At 42.2% G+C, this 26,354-nt stretch overlaps 1 protein-coding gene across 1 annotated transcript in view; it reads left to right on the top strand.

Annotated features, from left to right (window-relative positions):
• LOC126202743 (ubiquitin-protein ligase E3B) overlaps positions 1–26,354 on the top strand; it is a 312,843-nt gene that overhangs the window by 204,383 nt on the left and 82,106 nt on the right. The window contains exons 13-14 of the mRNA XM_049936890.1: positions 7,905–8,167; positions 17,584–17,713. Coding sequence (XP_049792847.1) covers positions 7,905–8,167; positions 17,584–17,713 — 393 coding nt within the window. The remainder of the gene's footprint in view (positions 1–7,904; positions 8,168–17,583; positions 17,714–26,354) is intronic.

Raw genomic sequence — 26,354 nt, 5'->3', positions numbered from 1 at the left:
TCATTATTAATTTTTAAAACATCAAAACATTTTAATTGTCTGTAATCCAAAGGTGTGTTGCATTTAATTTTAGCAGAAACCACTACAGAAAGTATTTTAGAATACTTTTCTTGAGAAAAATAAAAACAATTGTCTTCTCGTTTACCCGCAATTAATTCATTTAACTTTTCATGAAAAAGATCACGATTTACTGCCGTATCTATTTAGTATAAATTAGGGTATCAGATAAAAAATTAAGAAAACATTGCTCGCGTTATCAAATCTTGCATAAGACTGACAAATCTGATTGACTCTGAGCAGAACAAAGGGTTTGGCAGGAGAGAGCCAGTCGCTTTTTTTATGACTCTTCTGTTTTGGACCTCCAACAGAGCATATCTGTGGTTGTCGACACACACCAGAGAGGGTCTGAATGTACAACAATGTAATGAAAAATTCGATCTTTCACCGACGTATTTGGCGTCTGTTGACATTCACAGGTGAAGGTCGACATTCTCCAATTTTGGTCAGTCTTTCCGCTCCCGGGATTGGAATGACTCCTTACCCTCTCCCTTAAAACCCACATCCTTTCGTCTTCCCCCCTCCTTCCCTCTTACCTGATGAGGCAACAGTTTGTTGCGAAAGCTTGAATTTTGTGTGTATGTCTGTGTTTGTGTGTCTATCGACCTGCCAACGCTTTCGTTTGGTAAGTCACATCATCTTTGTTTTTAGATATATTTTTCCCACATATATATATATATATATATATATATATATATATATATATATATAACAGAGGGAAACATTCCACGTGGAATATATATATATATATATATATATATTATTCCCTCTATATATATATATATATATATATATAGAGGGAAACATTCCACAAGGGAAAAATATATCTAAAAACAAAGATGATGTGACTTACCGAACGAAAGCGCTGGCAGGTCGATAGACACACAAACACACACACAAAATTCAAGCTTTCACAACAAACTGTTGCCTCATCAGGAAAGAGGGAAGGAGAGGGAAAGACGAAAGGATGTGGGTTTTAGGGGAGAGGGTAAGGAGTCATTCCAATCCCGGGAGCGGAAAGACTTACCTTAGGGGGAAAAAAGGACGGGTATACACTCGCGCACACACACACATATCCATCCACACATATACAGACACAAGCAGACATCTCACAAGCAGACATATTTAAAGACAAAGAGTTTGGGCAGAGATGTCAGTCGAGGCAGAAGTGAAGAGGCAAAGATGATGTTGAATGACAGGTGAGGTATGAGTGGCGGCAACTTGAAATTAGCGGAGATTGAGGCCTGGTGGGTAACGGGAAGAGAGGATATATTGAAGAGCAGGTTCCCATCTCCGGAGTTCGGATAGGTTGGTGTTGGTGGGAAGTATCCGGATAACCCGGACGGTGTAACACTGTGCCAAGATGTGCTGGCCGTGCACCAAGGCATGTTTAGCCACAGGGTGATCCTCATTACCAACAAACACTGTCTGCCTGTGTCCATTCATGCGAATGGACAGTTTGTTGCTGGTATTCCCACATAGAATGCATCACAGTGTAGGCAGGTCAGTTGGTAAATCAAGTGGGTGCTTTCACATGTGGCTCTGTCTTTGATCGTGTACACCTTCCGGGTTACAGGACTGGAGTAGGTGGTGGTGGGAGGGTGCATGGGACAGGTTTTACACCGGGGGCGGTTACAAGGATAGGAGCCAGAGGGTAGGGAAGGTGGTTTGGGGATTTCATAGGGATGAACTAACAGGTTATGAAGGTTAGGTGGACGGCGGAAAGACACTCTTGGTGGCCGTCCACCTAACCTTCGTAACCTGTTAGTTCATCCCTATGAAATCCCCAAACCACCTTCCCTACCCTCTGGCTCCTATCCTTGTAACCGCCCCCGGTGTAAAACCTGTCCCATGCACCCTCCCACCACCACCTACTCCAGTCCTGTAACCCGGAAGGTGTACATGATCAAAGGCAGAGCCACATGTGAAAGCACCCACGTGATTTACCAACTGACCTGCCTACACTGTGATGCATTCTATGTGGGAATGACCAGCAACAAACTGTCCATCCGCATGAATGGACACAGGCAGACAGTGTTTGTTGGTAATGAGGATCACCCTGTGGCTAAACATGCCTTGGTGCACGGCCAGCACATCTTGGCACAGTGTTACACCGTCCGGGTTATCTGGATACTTCCCACCAACCCCAACCTATCCGAACTCCGGAGATGGGAACTTGCTCTTCAATATATCCTCTCTTCCCGTTACCCACCAGGCCTCAATCTCCGCTAATTTCAAGTTGCCGCCACTCATACCTCACCTGTCATTCAACATCATCTTTGCCTCTTCACTTCTGCCTCGACTGACATCTCTGCCCAAACTCTTTGTCTTTAAATATGTCTGCTTGTGAGATGTCTGCTTGTGTCTGTATATGTGTGGATGGATATGTGTGTGTGTGCGCGAGTGTATACCCGTCCTTTTTTCCCCCTAAGGTAAGTCTTTCCGCTCCCGGGATTGGAATGACTCCTTACCCTCTCCCCTAAAACCCACATCCTTTCGTCTTTCCCTCTCCTTCCCTCTTTCCTGATGAGGCAACAGTTTGTTGCGAAAGCTTGAATTTTGTGTGTGTGTTTGTGTTTGTTTGTGTGTCTATCGACCTGCCAGCACTTTCGTTCGGTAAGTCACATCATCTTTGTTTATGTATATATATATAAATATAACAGAGGGAAACATTCCACGTGGAAAAAATATATCTAAAAAGAAAGATGATGAGACTTACCAAACAAAAGCGCTGGCAGGTCGATAGACACACAAACAAACACAAATATACACACAAAATTCAAGCTTTCGCAACAAACTGTTGCCTCATCAGGAAAGAGGGAAGGAGAGGGAAAGACGAAAGGATGTGGGTTTTAGGGGAGAGGGTAAGGAGTCATTCCAGTCCCGGGAGCGGAAAGACTTACCTTAGGGGGAAAAAAGGACAGGTATACACTCGCACACACACGCATATCCATCCACACATACAGACACAAGCAGACATATTTAAAGACAAAGAGTTTGGGCAGATATGTCAGTCGAGGTGGAAGAGTAGAGGCAAAGAAGTTGTTGAGAGACAGGTGAGGTATGAGTGGCGGCAACTTGAAATTAGCGGAGATTGAGGCCTGGCGGATAACGAGAAGAGAGGATATACTGAAGGGCAAGTTCCCATCTCCGGAGTTCGGATAGGTTGGTGTTGGTGGGAAGTATCCAGATAACTCGGACGGTGTAACACTGTGCCAAGATGTGCTGGCTGTGCACCAAGGCATGTTTAGCCACAGGGTGATCCTCATTACCAACAAACACTGTCTGCCTGTGTCCATTCATGCGAATGGACAGTTTGTTGCTGGTCATTCCCACATAGAATGCATCACAGTGTAGGCAGGTCAGTTGGTAAATCACGTGGGTGCTTTCACACGTGGCTCTGCCTTTGATCGTGTACACCTTCCGGGTTACAGGACTGGAGTAGGTGGTGGTGGGAGGGTGCATGGGACAGGTTTTGCACCGGGGGCGGTTACAAGGATAGGAGCCAGAGGGTAGGGAAGGTGGTTTGGGGATTTCATAGGGATGAACTAACAGGTTACGAAGGTTAGGTGGACGGCGGAAAGACACTCTTGGCGGAGTGGGGAGGATTTCATGAAGGATGGATCTCATTTCAGGGCAGGATTTGAGGAAGTCGTATCCCTGCTGGAGAGCCACATTCAGAGTCTGGTCCAGTCCCGGAAAGTATCCTGTCACAAGTGGGGCACTTTTGTGGTTCTTCTGTGGGGGATTCTGGGTTTGAGGGGATGAGGAAGTGGCTCTGGTTATTTGCTTCTGTACCAGGCCGGGAGGGTAGTTGCGGGATGCGAAAGCTGTTGTCAGGTTGTTGGTGTAATGTTTCAGGGATTCCGGACTGGAGCAGATTCGTTTGCCACGAAGTCCTAGGCTGTAGGGAAGGGACCATTTGATGTGGAATGGGTGGCAGCTGTCATAATGGAGGTACTGTTGCTTGATGGTGGGTTTGATGTGGACGGACGTGTGAAGTTGGCCATTGGACAGGTGGAGGTCAACGTCAAGGAAAGTGGCATGGGATTTGGAGTAGGACCAGGTGAATCTGATGGAACCAAAGGAGTTGAGGTTGGAGAGGAAATTCTGGAGTTCTTCTTCACTGTGAGTCCAGATCATGAAGATGTCATCAATAAATCTGTACCAAACTTTGGGTTGGCAGACCTGGGTAACCAAGAAGGCTTCCTCTAAGCGACCCATGAATAGGTTGGCGTATGAGGGGGCCATCCTGGTACCCATGGCTGTTCCCTTTAATTGTTGGTATGTCTGGCCTTCAAAAGTGAAGAAGTTGTGGGTCAGGATGAAGCTGGCTAAGGTAGTGAGGAAAGAGGTTTTAGGTAGGGTGGCAGGTGATCGGCGTGAAAGGAAATGCTCCATCGCAGCGAGGCCCTGGACGTGCGGAATATTTGTGTATAAGGAAGTGGCATCAATGGTTACAAGGATGGTTTCCGGGGGTAACAGATTGGGTAAAGATTCCAGGCGTTCAAGGAAGTGGTTGGTGTCTTTGATGAAGGATGGGAGACTGCATGTAATGGGTTGAAGGTGTTGATCTACGTAGGCAGAGATACGTTCTGTGGGGGCCTGGTAACCAGCTACAATGGGGCGGCCGGGATGATTGGGTTTGTGGATTTTAGGAAGAAGGTAGAAGGTTGGGGTGCGGGGTGTCGGTGGGGTCAGGAGGTTGATGGAGTCAGGTGAAAGGTTTTGCAGGGGGCCTAAGGTTCTGAGGATTCCTTGAAGCTCCGCCTGGACATCGGGAATGGGGTTACCTTGGCAAACTTTGTATGTGGTGTTGTCTGAAAGCTGACGCAGTCCCTCAGCCACATACTCCCGACGATCAAGTACCACGGTCGTGGAACCCTTGTCCGCCGGAAGAATGACGATGGATCGGTCAGCCTTCAGATCACGGATAGCCTGGGCTTCAGCAGTGGTGATGTTGGGTGTAGGATTAAGGTTTTTTAAGAAGGATTGAGATGCAAGGCTGGAAGTCAGAAATTCCTGGAAGGTTTGGAGAGGGTGATTTTGAGGAAGAGGAGGTGGGTCCCGCTGTGACGGAGGACGGAACTGTTCCAGGCAGGGTTCAATTTGGATGGTGTCTTGGGGAGTTGGATCATTAGGAGTAGGATTAGGATCATTTTTCTTCGTGGCAAAGTGATATTTCCAGCAGAGAGTACGGGTGTAGGACAGTAAATCTTTGACGAGGGCTGTTTGGTTGAATCTGGGAGTGGGGCTGAAGGTGAGGCCTTTGGATAGGACAGAGGTTTCGGATTGGGAGAGAGGTTTGGAGGAAAGGTTAACTACTGAATTAGGGTGTTGTGGTTCCAGATTGTGTTGAAAGGAATTTTGAGGTTTTGGAGGGAGTGGAGCTGGAAGTGGGAGATTGAGTAGATGGGAGAGACTGGGTTTGTGTGCAATGAGAGGTGGTTGAGGTTTGCTGGAAAGGTTGTGAAGGGTGAGTGAGTTGCCTTTCCGGAGGTGGGAAACCAGGAGATTGGATAGTTTTTTGAGGTGGAGGGTGGCATGCTGTTCTAATTTACGGTTGGCCTGTAGGAGGATGCTCTGAACAGCCGGTGTGGATGTGGGAGAGGAAAGATTAAGGACTTTTATTAAGGATAGGAGTTGACGGGTGTGTTTATTGGCTGAGTTGATGTGTAGGTGAAGGATTAGGTGGGTGAGGGCAATGGATTGTTCAGTTTGGAACTGGTATAGGGACTGATGGAAGGAAGGGTTGCAGCCAGAGATGGGAACTTTAAGTGTGAGGCCTTTGGGGGTAATGCCAAATGTCAGACAAGCCTGAGAAAATAGAATATGGGAGCGTAATCTGGCTAGGGCGAAGGCATGTCTGCGGAGGGAATGTAAATAAAACTTAATGGGGTCGTTGTGGGGGTGTTGTGCGGGTGACATGGTACTAGAAGGTCGAAAGTGTAACGTGAGGCTGAAATGAAAATGAATATAAAAATATGTGGGGAGAGATAAAGGTGAAGTAGAAAGCAAATGGAGATCTGGTGTGAAAAGAGGCGAAAAGGGGTTGGTTGGAGCTGGGTTATGTTGATCCTGTGGTGAAATAGTGTAGGTAGAAAACGATGTGCATAAAGGTTAGGTGGTTGTGTTGCCGCCAAAACACGTTAAAGGGTGGAGAAATTCGGGAAAATTTCGAAAAAACTACGTGAGGATGTATTAAAAGTAGTGGTATGGTGGTGGCAGATTATGGAAATGAGGCTAACAATTGTCTGGTGGAGAAATAATAACGTTAAAACTTGTGGGAAGCGGCTAAAAATGATCGGTGATGTGAAAAAACGGAAATCGAAATAAAGCAAAAGTTATTAAAACTAGCCGAAAAGGTTGTTGAATAGCTGAAAGGAACTGTTTGTGAACTAGAAACGGTGGATTTTATAGCAGTAGCGGAAGAAAAAATTTTTTTGTTATGGTTTGGAAGTGGGTTACGTATTATTACGTATTGTTGAGTATGTATCGGCGGGGTAAAATTGTATAGTGGATTACGGTAAAAAGGAGAAGGTGAATACAAAGGGAAACTACTGGCAAAAACAGAAGGAGGAAATAAGACGACAGAAAAGACTTCGAAATGTAACAGTGACAATAACAAACGTCATTGTTGGGTTCAAATTAATGATATGAATATAACAGAGGGAAACATTCCACGTGGAAAAAATATATCTAAAAAGAAAGATGATGAGACTTACCAAACAAAAGCGCTGGCAGGTCGATAGACACACAAACAAACACAAATATACACACAAAATTCAAGCTTTCGCAACAAACTGTTGCCTCATCAGGAAAGAGGGAAGGAGAGGGAAAGACGAAAGGATGTGGGTTTTAAGGGAGAGGGTAAGGAGTCATTCCAATCCCGGGAGCGGAAAGACTTACCTTAGGGGGAAAAAGGACAGGTATACACTCGCACACACACGCATATCCATCCACACATACAGACACAAGCAGACATATTTAAAGACAAAGAGTTTGGGCAGATATGTCAGTCGAGGTGGAAGAGTAGAGGCAAAGAAGTTGTTGAGAGACAGGTGAGGTATGAGTGGCGGCAACCTCAGTGTATCCAGGAAAATAAAATTTTGTCAGAAAATCTTTGGCCAAATCGCTACACTAGTAAGAACCAGTTGTACAGTCCCCGTCTAGCAACTGCTTAAGTTCTATTGTGGAAGTAGCACGGAAAATGGTTAGTAGGAACATAGCAACGCGTAACCGGAGAATAATCAGGGATAACTAAACCGGGGATTGTGGCAGGGTTAGTGAAGTTAACCGGCAAATAAGTTCTGACATCCTTTCGTCTTTCCCTCTCCTTCCCTCTTTCCTGATGAGGCAACAGTTTGTTGCGAAAGCTTGAATTTTGTGTGTATATTTGTGTTTGTTTGTGTGTCTATCGACCTGCCAGCGCTTTTGTTTGGTAAGTCTCATCATCTTTCTTTTTATATATATATATATATATATATATATATATATATATATATATATATATATATAAAAATTCGATACGTCGGCTGGGCACCTGAACGAGCTATAGGCCTCACATATCACGGGGCATGCACTCTGTTTCCAGAATGGATGAGCTTGACTACCCACAGTGTGGGCAACAGAACAGAACAGAGCAGTCGGCCACAAGTAAGCTTGGGTGGGTAAATGTGGTGGGATGTATGGCTCCTGACTGCTCTCTTTTCAGTATTTGGTGAGAAGATGCTTTTCTTCTTTAGTACATAGCATATGTCTTTGTATTTGTGTACACATTTTTAACTTATATAACTTTTTGTTTGATTGAATATGGACTTACAGCAATATATTTATTTATTTTTCAGGGAATTGTTGTAGATGTCCCATTTGCATCTTTCTTCCTGAGCCAGTTACTGGGGCAGCAGAATCAAGTTCTTTATAGCTCAATGGATGAGTTGCCGTCACTTGATCGTGAATTGTACAGAAGCTTGACATTTATCAAACATCACCAGGGTGATGTCCAGGAGCTAGATTTAACATTCTCAGTAGATGAAGACTGCCTTGGGAGGCTGGTGACCCATGAATTAATTCCTGGAGGAAAAGCTGTACCTGTGACTAATGAGAACAAGTAAGTTTGTGTGTGTGTGTGTGTGTGTGTGTGTGTGTGTGTGTGTGTGTGTGTGTGTGTGTGTAAAAGCAACACAATGTGCAAGAAATATAACAATGGAAATTCCTGGGTGGAAAATCTCATCAAAGGAGAGAAAGGGAAGCATTAACATATAGGGGACCGATGCACAGCACACAAAAACATCTAATAGAAAACAGTTACTCTAGCTTTTGAGTTCATGCTCTCTTTCTTTTAAGAGTACACACATTCACACACCCAACCACACAGGCACCCAAATGTAGATGCCCACAGTAGAGGCTAGATTGGTTATTGAAAATTGATAATTGAAATCAGTTGTCAGGATAGATGGAGATGGGAAGAGGGTGGGAAGGACACACGAAGAAACAAAGGGGTAGCAGGTTTGTGTAAGGTAGATCTTATACCATATGACTCAGTGACTGAACAACAAAATAAGAGGAGTCTGAACTTGTGAGGGATAGAGAGCCAGAGAAGGGTGGGGGGAGACTGGCAGGAGAAAGGGGAAGGTAGTGATGAAGAGGGAGAGAAAGAGAGAAGACAATAAGAGAGATGGTTGGAAAAAAGGGGGGTGGGGTGGAGGGGGGTGAATAAAAGACTGGTGGGAGAGGGCAGTACATGATGTGGATGGGGAAGGAGTGGTGTGGACATGAGAGAGAAGGGAAAGATAAGGTCAGACAGTAAGAAACAAGTGGGTGGTGGTTTAGGCCAGGGGTTTGCGAGAGTGCAGGGTATGGTGGAGAGAGAGGTGCTGTGTAGTTCAGAGAACTTGTGCCAGAAGGGAGTATCCAAATGGCCCATGCTGTAAATTGTGTTGTGGTGTGAAGCATGTTTGACAACTGCACAGTCAAGTTTGCAGTTTGCCAGTGGCCATTCATGCGAGTGGTCAGTTGGTTACTTGTCATGCCTACATAGAATGCTGTACAATAATTGCAGTATAGCTGATTTATAACATGGCTGCTCTCACATGTGGCCTTGTATTGGGTAGAAGATGCCTGTGACTGAACTGTGGTGGGAGGTGGTGAGTGGATGTATGGGACAGGTCAATCACAAGGGAATGATCATGGACTACTGGACTGGGAGCAGAATAGGACTAGGGATGGACAAGAATATTCTTGAGGAGTAAAAATGTAGTTTCACAAAGTGCCTAGCATCCAGCGCATGTTGGCCTCATATGATTTTGATGTGCATCCCTGTTTGTTTTTGAACACACTGTGTAAGTTGACTTCTGAATGAATCATAAGCAGTGCGGGGTAGCCGTGCGGTCTGAGGCGACTTGTCACGGTTCGCACGGCTCCCCCCGTCGGAGGTTCAAATCATCCCTCTGGCATGGGTGTATGTGTTGTCCATAGCCGAAGTTAAAGTTAGATTAAGTAGTGTGTAAGCCTAGGGACCGATGATATCAGCAGTTTGGTCCCATGCTAAAAAAAAATCATAAGTTGATTTTTGAATGCATGCATAGTGTACGTGATGTCTCTGTCAGGGGAATCTTCGTCGCATCTAGAAGTAAACTTCCCTGCAGCAAAAGGGGACAGGGGCTATACAAGCTGAGCGGAGTAAAGCTGAACGAGTGAACGCCAATCGCTGTCTGATTATGTGGTTGAGTGGGTTTACGAATGATCAGCGTTGTTATAATTACTAGGGAAATACATAGATTAAGACTACCAGAGTGGAAAGAATCAACTAACAGGAATAACAAGTAAGAAAGATTATGTATTATCTTCTCAGTGTATCCAGGAAAATAAAATTTTGTCAGAAAATCTTTGGCCAAATCGCTACACTAGTAAGAACCAGTTGTACAGTCCCCGTCTAGCAACCGCTTAAGTTCTATTCTGGAAGTAGCACGGAAAATGGTTAGTAGGAACATAGCAATGCGTAACCGGAGAATAATCAGGGATAACTAAACCGGGGATTGTGGCAGGGTTAGTGAAGTTAACCGGCAAATAAGTTCTGACAAAGGCAGAAATAGTTCCAGAATTAGTCATGACAAGATTGTTTGTTAGAACAAGGAAGGAGAGGAAACAGGAACATCACACAAATTAGGGAAGTATATGACGATTCCAAATGTATATTAAAATCTCATACTACTACTTTTCAATCTCATGCTCGAGAAACTGGAATGTATGAATGAAATGTGAAATTATTTTCTAACATAAAGCTTTTTGCTTGTAGTAGGCCTAATAGGCAATTTATGTTGGTCTTCATGAATTATATTCTGACGTGTTATAAAAATGACCATTTGTGCCAAAACATTCTCATTTATTTGGTGTGTGTTACAATTTCTGCAGTGTTAGAAAGGCCTGTTTTGTTTTATTTAGCAGACAGTGACAAAATAGACATAATCAGATCGAGAAACCACGCCAGTCTTGGGTACTATTTGTGTTAACAGCTTACACAGTATTACACAGCAATATTTCAATTTTTCATGTAGCAAAATGTTTGACAAACTTTGATGCGGCAATAGATTCTGTTGCAGAAAGGAAATGATGCTATGTAAAGCTGTAGCAAGATTACAGAGAGAACAATCTAGCAACTATGGATTCAACAAATGTGTACTATATTGCTTGTCTCTTATCTTTACTGGTTGTATGTATCCTATATTTAATTTTATGTCACCCAAAACAGAAAGTTATTAGCTAACAAGCAATAAAGAGTGCAAATTTTCTGAAGAGTTCTTGTTCTCCCGATTACAAATAATCCCATCCAGTATTAATTGCGAGTCTTAAAAAGTAGGGGGTCAGGATGTCAAACTGGGCGACTGGGAGCAGGAGAGGCACCACAGGTAATTTTAATTTCCACTGTCCTGAATATAGTTTGATGGCATCCAGTACTAAATACACACGTTTCAATCCCACGGAGCGAAATACAGCGACGTGCGATAGAAGAATGCTGTGTGAAGAGGGGTGGCACTGCACTCTGGCACACTTAAGACCAAATAACATGTCTTACATTTTCTCAAACATATATGTTTTATGTATGCGAAACATATATGTTTTATATATGCGAAAATATTTTGTTGAGCCCAACCTACATAGGTAGGAATGACCATCAAAATAAAATAAGAGAAATCAGAGCTCGAACAGAAAGGTTTAGGTGTTCGTTTTTCCAGCGCACTGTTCGGGAGTGGAATGCTAGGGAGTTAGTATGATTGTGGTTCGATGAACCCTCTGCCAAGCACTTAAATGTGAATTGCAGAGTAATCATGTAGATGTAGATGTATCAGACTCTTCAGAAAGATGTGTGCTACAAAATTAACATATTTTTGAAAATTCGATTTTTTAACTTTTTGACATATCTCACACACTCGAGGGACGGGGGTGTGGCTGGGAGGGGGGGGGGGGGGAGATTTCCACTTTTCTGACAGCTATGCATTAATCACCTTGTAGAACAATGAAGTTATTTTTGTCGGTTTGCTAAAGAAATTTGGCTTTTATTAATCTTTTACGCTGAGGCATCGTGTTTGAAACAAAGTGTTTGGTTCCACACTATTGGCTAATTTCAACTGCTCGCTGCATTTCAATTGCACATTTTCATCTTCTAGCACATATGGCACTATTCCATAATAGAGAACCAAAAATGAGTTAATACAGTATTGGTACTCTAAGAAAATATACATCCCAAAACCCACACTGAAAAGCTTAATATCAGGTCGAGACCTACTTCATTGGGAACCTGGACATACAAATGTGCTCTTTAAGTATGCACTTTAAATGTGCCATTTTAGTATGGTTCACGAAATTCTGATGCTCTTGGAGTATCCTCTGATGCCTTTTTTCTTTTATGAGATAATGTAAGATCTTTTAATGTTTTACACATACGGACATACCGACTTCCTGCATCATAGCAGTTGCCAAAGCGCGGGAGCACTTGTTATCTGACGATTACTGAAACGAACCTATTTCTAACAGGTCGCGGGAAAATATTGTGAATGGTAGTTTGAAAACCATTACTTTCAAAATAAATTTCCTTTTATGCAAGTTGAACTATGTGCGAGAATGTACAATGAATTTCTTAACTCACAGAGTGTTTGATGACGAGCCATTTAGAAGTATTTCGAGCCCAGATCATACATTCATGTCATTATTATGAGCAAATTGATGTAGTGCTACGGCAAGCTCTGTCTCCTCTGTGGTAGCTAATTTATTTGTGGAAAACTTTGAGGACAAGTCACTGGACTCGCCTAAAAATTTTACTGCCACATTTGTGTGATAATCATAAAGTATAACACGCGCAAAAAAGATTGTAGTAACCAAAACCAACTGCGGGAACGCCTTGGGCTGCGGATCGGAGCTTCCTGGTGGGGCAGACGCCAGGCAGGGAAGCCGCCGGCGGTGGAGCACACACCACTGGGTAAACACAGGACGAGTCGGACGGCAGACCAACAACAACTGACAACAACCGACCACGACCGACTATGATCCGACACAACAGGGAAGAGATAAACAACGGAGGCTTGTGGAAACCACAACACCAAACACCAACAATAAATCCACTCGGAACCAGAGCCAGGCAAATGTCAACAACGAGCAACGACCCGAACGCAGTACCACCGAGATAGAAACGAAATCCAGAGCGAGTACCAGACTGACTGGACTAGGGCAGAGCGGGTCTCTATATACGAAACCGGAGGTTGCGGCTATTGGCCGCTGTCTGCACATGGTGTAGTGGTGGCGCCCTCGCTGCGTGAGAGCCGCTGTGCGGAATAGCCGCCGCAGTGGCAGAGCCCTCTATGGGCTGACCACGTCCATTTGTTCTGGCGCTTGTTCGACTTCCGCGGCTGAAGGTACTAGAAAGATCAACATTATAAGTGAAAGCTTAGCTTCTCTTGCAGCTTATTAACCTTAGAGACCAATATTATAAGTGAAAGCTTTTTTTTTTCTTGTAGCAACACTATGTATATTAATTTAAAACATCAACTTTTCCTGTTTGTGTATCTGCCCTACTTTACAGTGATGTTGCTGTTAGTTGACTACATCACATGTCTCGTGGTCTGATTATACGCTGTCACCAGCTGGCAGGATCATGTGACATGAGCTATAACTGGATTACAAAAGCACATCACAATCTCTATTACAGTGGTTCGGAAAGTAACATGCGGTGTTTGGTGGAATTCAAATTTATACTTTCGTAATACGAAAATATGCAGCACACATGTTGCTGCACATCAAAAACCTTTCCAAAAGGAGTTTCCTTCCCTAAGTTTCATTTTCTAAAGCACTGGGAAATTCTACACTCGTGTATAAAACATAACCATTCAAAGGATTGATAAGTTTTACAGTTCCGAGGGAAAATATACGGTCACTTAATAACATGGAAAAAGTGTGTTCTCATCCGGGAGAAAGTGTATTTTTAACCAGGAAATCCGGGAAAAATCCAGGAATCTTTTTTCCTTGTCCGCATATACACCCTGTTGCACTAAGCATCAATCCTCTGCCTGTACGCCTGCATTTCATTTCAACATATGTGTACGACAGTGTCATCTGCGAAAAGGCTCAGGAAATTTCCGGCATTGTCTACCAGGTCACTTAAAAGTGAAAAGTAATAGTCTTGTATTATTCCCCAGGGGCATTCCCGAAGTTACTTTTAAATCTAAAGACGTCTCTCCATTCAGAATGGCTCACAGTTTGCTTGAAACTCTTCATTCCAGTCATACTGTTGGTCTGATACTACATACACCTGTATTTTGTTCGTTAGGCAGTAGTGCGGAACTGCCTTCCCTTGGTCCATCTTCATCTCCTTTCCTCCCCTCATTCTCCCTCCCCCTCTCTCTATCCCTTATGTCCTCTAACCTCTGCACTCCTATCGTCTCGTCGCACGGCTGCCGAGTCGTCTGGTGAGAGACCTGCCTCACATTACCCTGCTACCTCCTCGATGCCCGTGTGTCTTTCCCTTCACCCTTCCAACGTCCGTCTCCCCGGGCAAGTGCTTACAATAATCGATATTTGATAATTGGTCTCACGTCTATCGTGTGCGTGCACGTTTGGGTGCGTGTGTGGTCGTGTATGTGAACGTGTGTGCTGTTTCGTAGAAAAAGGACCGAGACCTTGAAAGCTACTCCTAACTGTTTTCTGTTTCATTTTTCAGTGTGCCACACACCAGTCCTTTTAAAAATTACATTTAATTTCTTAGAGCATACTATGGCATGACACTTAATGACCATAAGTTTTTTCTGATTAAAACTTTTGTAATTGTGGAATGTATCTGTTGCATTTTCAGACACATTATTTGCACACAGACATTGTGCAAAACGAAAATATACTTAATTTAGTATAGAATACGAGGATACACTGGCCGTGAAAACTTAACAGCTGTAAACCAAAATCTTGCTCGACAAGTGTACTCGTCTCCTTCGCCCCGAACTGAGCCCTCTGGAAAAATGGAAAGGCCCTCAAAGAGCTGAGTGATTATACACGTGGGGAGAACTGTAGTGGTCACTCCTAATTTGAGCTGTTTTAGAATTTGTTCAGGTTCGGCAATATTTTCCTTCTTTGCCGTATATGTTTATTGCCGGTGCTTATTAATTTTCGTATACAAAATTGTGAAATGGTGGCAAGTGTTGCACCAGTGCATTTGTTCAGAGCACTGCGTGACAATTCACAATTATTGCCCCAAAAATTAGGGCTTCAGCTCTTCTGTGTGAAAATATACCTTTGCTGTTTATCATTTAACAGTGTTTAGTGCAGTAGATTCCACATTTAGCTCAATATAGGTTTCGATTTCAAACTACCGGCTTAAGAACCGGTGAGAAGGACACTATCGAACATCCTAGATGCTGCTGTCCTTTCCTCGAGTTGGGACTTAAACGGTATGTGGTGGGGCAGGGTGTGTAGATCATCTTTTTTCCTTTTGGCATCCACTATCATTCAATTAACCTTCACATTTGCTGCACATCGAAATGACGTGACACAGTCCTGGAAAAATTCATATTTTTTATCAATATTTGGATGATCACAGGACTTTTATGTTCACTATCGATGTCATCTGCTGAGTTTATTTTTGTTTTCTTGTAATGCATAAGACTTAAAAATATTTTCGTGACTAACATCAGTCGTGCTTACTATCTGCCATTTTGTCCAGGTTTCTCATTACTGTTGCATTGGTTGCAATAATGTATGTGCACAGAATCCTACTTTCAACCACACAAAAATGATTTCTGATGTGTACAAGTAGAAAGTCCTAGTTTGTGTAAATATTGTTGATCAAGTGTATGAGGTCATCTTAATCCCCAACTCTGCTATCTACACTCCTGGAAATTGAAATAAGAACACCGTGAATTCATTGTCCCAGGAAGGGGAAACTTTATTGACACATTCCTGGGGTCAGATACATCACATGATCACACTGACAGAACCACAGGCACATAGACACAGGCAACAGAGCATGCACAATGTCGGCACTAGTACAGTGTATATCCACCTTTCGCAGCAATGCAGGCTGCTATTCTCCCATGGAGACGATCGTAGAGATGCTGGATGTAGTCCTGTGGAACGGCTTGCCATACCATTTCCACCTGGCGCCTCAGTTGGACCAGCGTTCGTGCTGGACGTGCAGACCGCGTGAGACGACGCTTCATCCAGTCCCAAACATGCTCAATGGGGGACAGATCCGGAGATCTTGCTGGCCAGGGTAGTTGACTTACACCTTCTAGAGCACGTTGGGTGCCACGGGATACATGCGGACGTGCATTGTCCTGTTGGAACAGCAAGTTCCCTTGCGGTCTAGGAATGGTAGAACGATGGGTTCGATGACGGTTTGGATGTACCGTGCACTATTCAGTGTCCCCTCGACGATCACCAGTGGTGTACGGCCAGTGTAGGAGATCGCTCCCCACACCATGATGCCGGGTGTTGGCCCTGTGTGCCTCGGTCGTATGCAGTCCTGATTGTGGCGCTCACCTGCACGGCGCCAAACACGCATACGACCATCATTGGCACCAAGGCAGAAGCGACTCTCATCGCTGAAGACGACACGTCTCCATTCGTCCCTCCATTCACGCCTGTCGCGACACCACTGGAGGCGGGCTGCACGATGTTGGGGCGTGAGCGGAAGACGGCCTAACGGTGTGCGGGACCGTAGCCCAGCTTCATGGAGACGGTTGCGAATGGTCCTCGCCGATACCCCAGGAGCAACAGTGTCCCTAATTTGCTGGGAAGTGGCGGTGCGGTCCCCTACGGCACTGCGTAGGATCCTACGGTCTTGGCGTGCATCCGTGCGTCGCTGCGGTCCGGTCCCAGGTCGACGGGCACGTGCACCTTCCGCCGACCACTGGCGACAACATCGATGTACTGTGGAGACCTCACGCCCCACGTGTTGAGCAATTCGGCGGTACGTCCACCCGGCCTCCCGCATGCCCACTATACGCCCTCGCTCAAAGTCCGTCAACTGCACATACGGTTCACGTCCACGCTGTCGCGGCATGCTACCAGTGTTAAAGACTGCGATGGAGCTCCGTATGCCACGGCAAACTGGCTGACACTGACGGCGGCGGTGCACAAATGCTGCGCAGCTAGCGCCATTCGATGGCCAACACCGCGGTTCCTGGTGTGTCCGCTGTGCCGTGCGTGTGATCATTGCTTGTACAGCCCTCTCGCAGTGTCCGGAGCAAGTATGGTGGGTCTGACACACCGGTGTCAATGTGTTCTTTTTTCCATTTCCAGGAGTGTAATTATCTTTGAGTACACAATTGAGATGGTTATCTGTCAGTCAAATGTCCCAAAAAGTGAAGCAGCATCCTATTTTTTTACTTGGAACTATGCTTTTTAGCTGTCTTTCTTGAAGTGTCATCAGGGCAGTCTTATTTATCCAATGACCAAGTTGTCTAATAATGGAGTTAGATGTTCCAGAATGGAATCCTGTATATTAATCAGTTTTGAAAGTTACATAAAAATCTTCCTGATTTTTGTGTTAAATAGTACCCAGATAATGACTACAATATAAAATTTTCAATATTAACAATTGATTATAAGTAAGGAGTAGCATTTCTGATATTGTTGCGTACCTGCTCCAATATCGTGTATCATCATATGACATTCACGACACAGATGGAAGTGCATCTTGATAAAACTATTGACTCTGTCCTTTTAGTCAGTTACAGAATTTAGTGGGTTAATACATTTTATGCATATTGTAATATGCTAAAAAATACCTAAATACTTGTTCCGTATGGCTTATTGCATATTTGACTTCACCAAAGAATGATCTTTTTCTGAGTTGTGTTGAACATTTGTAGCATTGGATATTTGTTTTCAAAAGTCGACTGCTGTATATAATTTGTTTTCCTTAGAAGGATCATTGGTTTTATTTTGAATGTTTTCATTTTTTCATCCTGTGCATAATATATTGTTTTTCTCTGTTACGGCATATGTATGTATGTATGTATGTATCTATGTATGGTTTTGCAGAATAAATTACATACACTTGATGGCACACTTTCGTATGCACACACAAATTAAGGACCAGACAGCTGCATTTATTCGTGGATTTCGGTCAATTATCAATCCAGAGTGGCTCTCACTGTTTTCTACTCCTGAGGTATGTATCAATCAGGTTTGATTATATATGCTCACAGTTACAAATTCTGGAACTTCTGTCACATGAGCAATAGACCCAAACATGAAGATAAAGATGTAACAATAACTCCACATTTTTTTTATGTTGTGACACATGTTACAGAATTACATGATTCAAAAAGAGTTATCAGATCAGAGTAGTGAAATTAATTGTCAATTATTAATGCTAATAAAGACACACAGAAGTGAAAGAACCATCTGTAGGCACCATTTGCATGGAAGCTATATACACTTACTTGTAATAATTCTGCTGTTTCTTATCTTTGTTATTTGAACTTGTCCAACTTTCATGAAGTTGCCACTTTTTATAAGTGGCCCTGTCCTTACAGTTAAGAAATTTGTGTTGTGTTCAAAATGGGAGCCTGTGATATTATTCCAAAGGCATCAGTTGATGCTGAGGGAATTAGATTAGGAAATGAGATGCCACAAGTAGCAGATGAAGTTTGCTATGAGGGAAGTAAAATAACTGACAGTGGCCAAAGTAGAGATGATATAACACACAGAATGGGAATAACAAGAAAAATGCTTCTAAAATAGAAATTTGCTAACATCAGACACGGATTTCTGAATGTATTTGTCTGGAGTGAAATGTGAATAATAAACAGTTCAGATAAGAATATAATAGATGCTCCTTAAACATGCTAAATATTACGTAGTAAATGAGAGGTACTGAATTAAAATGGGGAGAAAACGAATTGATGGCACAACTTAAATAAAAGAAGGGGGATTGCTTGGTGGGACACATTCTGAGGCATCAAGAAGTCATCTTTTCTGCAGTGAAGCAAAGTGTAGAGGGAGACCAACGCTTGACAATGGCAAACAGTTTCAGAGGGATGTAGGTTGCCGTTATGCTGGGATGATATAACCTGCACAGATTAGACTAATGCAGAGAGTGGCCTGACAACAACAAAGTTATTGTTCAACAAACTTTACTATTTATTCAATGTAAATAACATTATTGAATGATTGTCTGAAAAGTAAACATATTGAAACTGCCATAATACATACAAAATTATAACTTGCTCCCTTACATATTTTATGTTGATTTCTCATTAGAAACATCAGGAAGACTTAAAGGCTTAATAAAAGCCTTAAAAAAACACAAGCTTTCAACTCACAACCTGAATTAAATCATAACAATTCATTAACAACCTTTTCTCCATCTTGTTTTGTGCATCTGTGTTTACATTGGTTTACGTTTTAGAGTATTTGTGCCAATACTTTACAAATAATATATGTTATCTGTTTTTTGGTACTGCCCAAAAGGACAGACACAACTTCTATCCCATAATGTCACCAATAATGTGAATAGACTTCTTTCATACATGTTGTCATGACTTAATTTTTCATTAGCATAACATAATTAACACTCATTTCTTCATAGCTCTTGGGAAATTCATATCTTTTTTTGTAAAACTTAACCAGGTCATAGTTTTTTGAGTAGTATGTAATCACTCTTCATGACAACATTTTTATACAAACAAAGCTTCCAAGTTATTTCATATTAAATAAAATGAAACATGTTTCTTATGACAGGGAATGTAACACTTTAAATCAATGTAGGTCACTGTTCCAGCTAATGATTGTTAGTAGGGTCAATAACTTTTAGAGCACATGATACTGTCAAATTTTGAATATAATATTCTTCTGTAAAATACAAATTCTGCAGGAGGAGTAATTGCATTATGGTAATCAGCTAAACATAAATTACTGTTTGAATAATAATAATTTGGAAAACACTCCTTGTGATATAATTTTAATATTTGTCATGAAATCATTTTCAAAAATAAATTCTAAAAAGGATAAACACACTGGTGTCCTAAATTAAAGCAACAAATGGAAATTTTGCAAGATTGTGTTTATTTAGCTACAAAGCAATATAAACAGGCGATAGTAAATTAGATACAATGTAGATAATACAGAATGTAAACAACTGCAACATGCATAACGATGAGAGAGAAATTTTCTTCATTATTTCTGATTTAACGTATTTGCACACACATTCCGACAATTGATTACTGTGCTCATTATGCGGTGTGACCACCTCTGGCAGCAATACAGGCCTGGCAACGACAGGGCATGCTGTGATGATGTCATCAATCTCATGTTGAGGCAATAACAGCCATTGTTCCTGCAGAGTTTCTCGCAAGTTTTGAGGAGTGGGTGATGGATCCTGGTGCGATGCAGCCTGCCTCTGTTGTGCATCCCAGACATGCTCCATGGAATTCAAATCGGAAGAGTGATCAGGCCACGTCATGTGTGCCGTATCTTCTGTTTCCAAGAAGACTTCAACCACCCGTGCTCTACGAGTTCGAGCAATACTGTCCATCAACACAAAGTCTGGGCTTACAGCACATCGCAAGAACCACAAATGAGGTCTCAAGATCTTGTCACGATACCTGATGGCAGGTAAAACTTGCCTATTCATCCATACAATTTCATGAAGAGCTGTGCGAGTGGTCAACATAATCCTTGCCGGTCCTGAAATTGTGTTCCACATTCCCTCCAAAGGAGAATCCGTCGCGACTCACTCTCCAGGCCAAATCGGGATTCGTCTGTGAGAAGAACATCAGCTCCCCTTGTTCGACCATCCAGGTGGCATGTTGACGACTCCACTCCGGATGTTCCCTTTTGTGAAGATGTGTCAGAGGTACACCTACAGCAAGTCTCTGACAATAAAGGCCACTCTGCTGAAGCCTTCTATACACCATTTGCCTCAATATAACATGTCCATTGGATGCTGTGAGGCTGTGTGCAGTACTAAGGCAGTACCATTGTACCTTTACAGCCACTTTGATGTCACACATGATCAGCACTGACCTGGTCTTTGGGATACAGCTTTGGTCTCTATAAAGTGTCGTCACATCCAAGAAACAACAGAACAATTCACATTAAGCCATCGGGCCACATCAATATGCTACTGCCCTGCTTCCGATCTTCCTATGGCTCTCTACTGGAAAGAGTCTGGCAGGTATCTTCTCTGTGCTGTACTGCACCGTCTGTGACTGTGTATACAGCGATTGTGGATGTGGGACTACCTGACAAATACTACCCTATTTGATGAGTGGCCTGATGTCATCACCGGCACGGTTTTCCATTGACCGGAATGTCATCATCTGTGCAGAACACAATCATATGGACATCTGTGGAAAGTTGGTATGATTATATTGTGACTTAGACACAGGACGGGGAAACAGCAGTTTGTTGCTTTAATTTTGGACAACAGTGTACATAGAGTGATGGGTGATCTCAGGCAGGTAGTGACGCTCCACTTTGCTGTCTCTCAGAGTGCTCATCAGTTTGCACGTATTCAGGAGGCACAATCTCTTTAGCAGCAGACTACACACCTTGCTTCAGACATGGAGAGTCTGTTGTTGTCTGCTGCAATATTAGCTTATATAGCACTCTGAAGAGCTGTGGTGCATGTACTGTGCGGTACACAATGATAGAGCACAAGCAAATACTCCCTGCCCCCCCCCCCCCACCTCCCCTCCTTCCCCCACACACCCAGTGTCTGTAAATATTGTATGTTCCTGCCCCAGGAATATTTTTAAGTGTAATCACATACACATAATTCATCTTAGAAGTTTCTAATCCACTAGCAATAGTTGGTGTCGACCATATAAAGACAGACACAAAACTCTCAAGAATAGAATATCTTTGCACCTTGGTGCATATATGACTGACACATGTGTTATAATGACATTGTCCATTCAAGAAAAATGATGTCTTTAATAATAATAAATTCAGCAGTTATCTATATTGTGAGAAAATATTTATTGTTCTGCAGAGGGGCTGTAACTGCTATATGAATAAGCATGCAACTCATATGGCTCTTGGAAATCATCTCAGATTTTTCCTAATACACTTGAAGTTATTGTGTCAGGCTGAAGATGTGCTTATAAGCTAGTGAAACCAGTCATATTCAGACTGACTACATCATTCAGTGAGATGGTGGTGCCTCATCATATAATTTGAGAGAAGACCGGGTTTTGAAGGGTGTAGGTATATGCCAGTGATGTGGTTCAGACCTTCCAACCCATGGCTCTGCAAATTATATGAACAACAGAAAAATTCGCTGAAAATTGTACCGCGGCTATAGTCTGTCCACTCCACAAAAATGTGGTAAGAGCTGTCCAAGAAGCTACAATGATATATATCTTGTGGACTGCACAGACAGGGTTTTCTCCAGAATTTTATGTCATAGTATTAAACATCAACGAGAGCAAGAAGTAGGTGAAAACTGAGAAGATTTCAGACACTGGAGAAGCTGCAGAGAGCAAATTGACACCTTAATGTTATTCGTGGCATATTATAGGAAATAAAAGAGCCTCTGGCATTAACCTGTAGGTCTAAGAAGGCAGATGACTGTGTTCATGTTTCAATATTGAAAACATTGAGAAATTTTGAACTCTACCCAGAATTAATCAAATTGATAGAAGGTGGTTGACCCAGAGAACATCAAAATAAACAAATTGACAGAAGTGTATTGTTGTATTGGTAGTGAGGCGGCCATTAAATGCAAGAAGACATCTACAAAAAGATACACATCAATAAGTTATTTTACACTATCTACCCTTAATAACTGAAGTTATACATAACTGTAGGTTCTTCTGTGGTTCTGTGTTACATGCTGTCAGAGTAATGTTCTTGATAGTAACAAAATAATGTTGAATGCTGATATAGTTATATAAGTTAGTGGAATGTTAACAACACTTAGTAGTGTCACTGCACTTCAATGTAATTTTCCTTAGTGGAGTCAAATGCACTGGATCTGGAGGCAACCTTTGGATTGTGGCTGCTTAAAAGGATGCATAGTCAATCAGGGTTGCTTGCAGTGACGCCATTTCATATTACGTCCTCTGGTGGTGTGCAAGCACAGTGCCCCTCATCAGAGACAGTGAGCAGTAGATGGACGGCCTAGCCCAGTGGTTTGTTAGTGGGAGATTTAAAAGTGCCATCTTTCCCATAGCTGTGAGCGGCGTGGTGGGTGTGGTCAGTGGAGATGCTGTCAGTGGTGCACATATTTCATCAAGAATATGTGGAACCATAAAGGCCTCTCGATAGCTACAAGACTGTAACAATTACACAACCAATTGGTGCATCTGCTGCATCTAACCTGAGTCCAGTAATATGTACAACTCCTTTTATTTCGTAAGAAAAGTTCCAAATATCAAAACGAGGTTTTTGGCGAATGATAGTACATTATAGGTGTGTAGTTTTGTATATGATAAAGAGTCTTAACTCTTATATAGATTGAGATATTAAAGGAAGTATGATTTTTGAAAAGAAATGATATACTTTTTAATCCAAAAGCACATGAAAAGATGAGTACAGCGATGTAATGCTTGCTAATTTTGAGACTGAAACTCTTTGCAAATGGATCCAAGGAACATTCTAAACTTGAAAGGCAGTTTGAGAAAGGGCAGTTGTGTTATAAATGTGCTCACACCAGGCTACATCGTCGTCTCTAGACCTTCAGCTATGTACACACCAGAACTCTTAAATACTGTGTTGTCTATCAACAGGCCATTTCTGGTTTGAGATTCCTCGCGCGCAGCCATGTACACCTATGAGGAGAATTTAGACGTGCTGCTTTTATAAGGTGAATGGTGGCACGAGATATATTGCCGGGGAATGCGGGATCAGCCACAGAAGTGCCATTCGCATCTCGCATCCACATAAGTTCCACCCTTATAATTTGTCACTACATCGGGCACTTGGAGGAAGTGATTTTGAAAGTCATAGAATTTTGTTGGTTTGCTCTGCATCACTTGGGACACGACATTACGTTTTTCAAATGTTTGCTGTTTACTGGCGTACCAATGTTTATGAACTGTGGCAATGTAAATTTATGTAACATGCACTAATGAGCTGATGAGAATCCACTCGGGCTTTGTCATGTGCAATAACAATGATCGTGAAGCATAAACCTGTGATGCAGCATTGTAGGAAATTCCTTTGTTTGATAAATGAAAAGCACAAGTTTGCTTTTGTTCTACAATATTACTTTCATTGTTAACCGGTTTTCGGCTTACAAGGCCATCTTCAGACATTTACTGAGTATTATCACCAAAGAAGTTAAATGTTAGCAGACAACATTAGAAGAGAAGTAACACATCTAGACTGAAGTAGAAACATACAGTGAGTAACATCTTTGCAGTGAAAAAGTAAAAACTGAACTTTGCATAAATAACAATGGAGTAGACAGGAAAACCTTTAGCACAAAATAGGAATAGCCTGCCTAAATAACAGTTTCTATTAATAAACAAAACTAATAAAATAAAATCAAATTAGTACTAGACAAGGCTGCATCAGGAGGTACGAAACATGGAGAGTGACAGGCAACAAATTAAAAGAAGAGACAGGTATCAATGTAAATACAGAAAACATAAGGAACTTAAGCAATATCAATAAGATAAACAGAAATAAATAAATGCAGGAAAATGGAGGTGTTTGAGGGAACCTACAGTTTGAGAGTGTGGTGGTATTGCATTTTAATATTAACATTATAATCAAAGCAAATCATTAAATAAATGAGCAAAGTAAAATATCAACAGTATTTGATGAGACAACTACAAGGGGTGTTAAACATGGACAGTAATACAAGTACCAGTTAAAAGAAAGCCTTAACTATTGGAACTACAGTCTATGTGGAATACAAAGACAACTTCAACAAAACAAAACAACTTAATGAATACAGGAAAATGGGAATATGTAGGAAGAGAGAGTGTGGGAAGTAATGAACAACAAAGATGATTATATGAAGTTTAGGAGAGGGGAAGTGTTGAGCTGTGTCTGATAATTTAGGATGAGATCTGGACTGTGAGCAAGATGTTCGTTAATTTCCAGGGCTTCCAGCAGGTTGAGTTTATGGCCTTTGTTTGCTAAGTGAAGTACATGGGACTATGGCTGGTAGTTGTGATCCTCACTCAGTACATGCTCAGCAAATGCAGAGTCTGAATTCTGCAACCGCCAGCTGCGTTCATGTTCAGCCAGCCTAGTTGATATGTCTCTGCCTGACTGACCAATGTAAAATTTGTCACAATCAGAACAGGTGATTTTGTATACCCCACTGTTGGCTAATAACTGGATCTTGTCTTTGCTATTAAAAACACACTGGACTGTCGTGTTCTTGACATAGTAGGAAAGCCTATACTTGCAGGATTTCAGTGCTTTGGCTACAATCTGTGATACCTGACCTAGAAATGGTAGTGTACACCATTTCTTCCAGAGAGTGGATGGGGAAGCAGATGGGGCATAGAGGAGGGGTATAATTTTTCGTTTTTGTTTGCTGTGGAAGGTGTGCTCCATAAGAACTGGATTGTAGCCATTGGCTGTGGCAATAAATTTTATTGTATCTGTTGCTGTTGTTGTGGTCTTCAGTCCTGAGACTGGTTTGATGCAGCTCTCCATGCTACTCTATCCTGCGCAAGCTTCTTCATCTCCCAGTACCTACTGCAACCTACATCCTTCTGAATCTGCTTGGTGTACTCATCTCTTGGTCTCCCGCTATGATTTTCACCCTCCACACTGCCCTCCAATACTAAATTAGTGATCCCTTGATGCCTCAGAACATGTCCTACCAAACGATCCCTTCTTCTAGTCAAGTTGTGCCACAAACTTGTCTTCTCCCCAATCCTATTCAACACCTCCTCATTAGTTATGTGATCTACCCATCTAATCTTCAGCATTCTTCTGTACCACCACATTTCGAAAACTTCTATTCTCTTCTTGTCCAAACTCTTTATCATCCATGTTTCTCTTCCATACATGGCTACACTCCATACAAATACTTTCAGAAATGACTTCCTGACACTTAAATTTATACTCGATGTTAACAAATTTCTCTTCTTCAGAAACGCTTTCCTTGCCATTGCCAGTCTACATTTTATATCCTCTCGGTTTAACCATCATCAGTTATTTTGCTCCCCAAATAGCAAAACTTCTTTACTACTTTAAGTGTCTCATTTCCTAATCTAATACCTTCAACATCACCCGATTTAATTTGACTACATTCCATTATCATCATTTTGCTTTTGTTGATGTTCATCTTATATCCTCCTTTCAAGACACTGTCCATTCCGTTCAACTGCTCTTCCAAGTCCTTTGCTGTCTCTGACAGAATTACAATGTCATCGGCGAACCTCAAAGTTTTTATTTCTTCTCCATGGATTTTAATACCTACTCCAAATTTTTCTTTTGTTTCCTTCACAGCTTGCTCAATATACAGATTGAATAACATCGGGGATAGGCTACAACCCTGTCTCACTCCCTTCCCAACCATGCACCTCAACTCTTATAACTGCCATTTGGTTTCTATACAAATTGTAAATAGCCTTTCGCTCCCTGTATTTTACCCCTGCCACCTTCAGAATTTGAAAGAGAGTATTCCAGTCAAGATTGTCAAAAGATTTCTCTAAGTCTGCAAATGCTAGAAACGTAGGTTTGCCGTTCCTTAATCTAGCATCTAAGATAAGCCGTAGGGTCAGTATTGCCTCACGTGTTCCAATATTTCTACGGAATCCAAACACCTTCCCCAAGGTCGGCTTCTACTAGTTTTTCCATTCGTCTGTAAAGAATTCGTGTTAGTATTTTGCAGC

The sequence above is a fragment of the Schistocerca nitens genome, chromosome 1 (genome assembly GCF_023898315.1).
Source record: "Schistocerca nitens isolate TAMUIC-IGC-003100 chromosome 1, iqSchNite1.1, whole genome shotgun sequence".
In the NCBI taxonomy this organism is placed as follows: domain Eukaryota; kingdom Metazoa; phylum Arthropoda; class Insecta; order Orthoptera; family Acrididae; genus Schistocerca; species Schistocerca nitens.
This window is presented reverse-complemented; position numbering and strand designations above follow the sequence as displayed.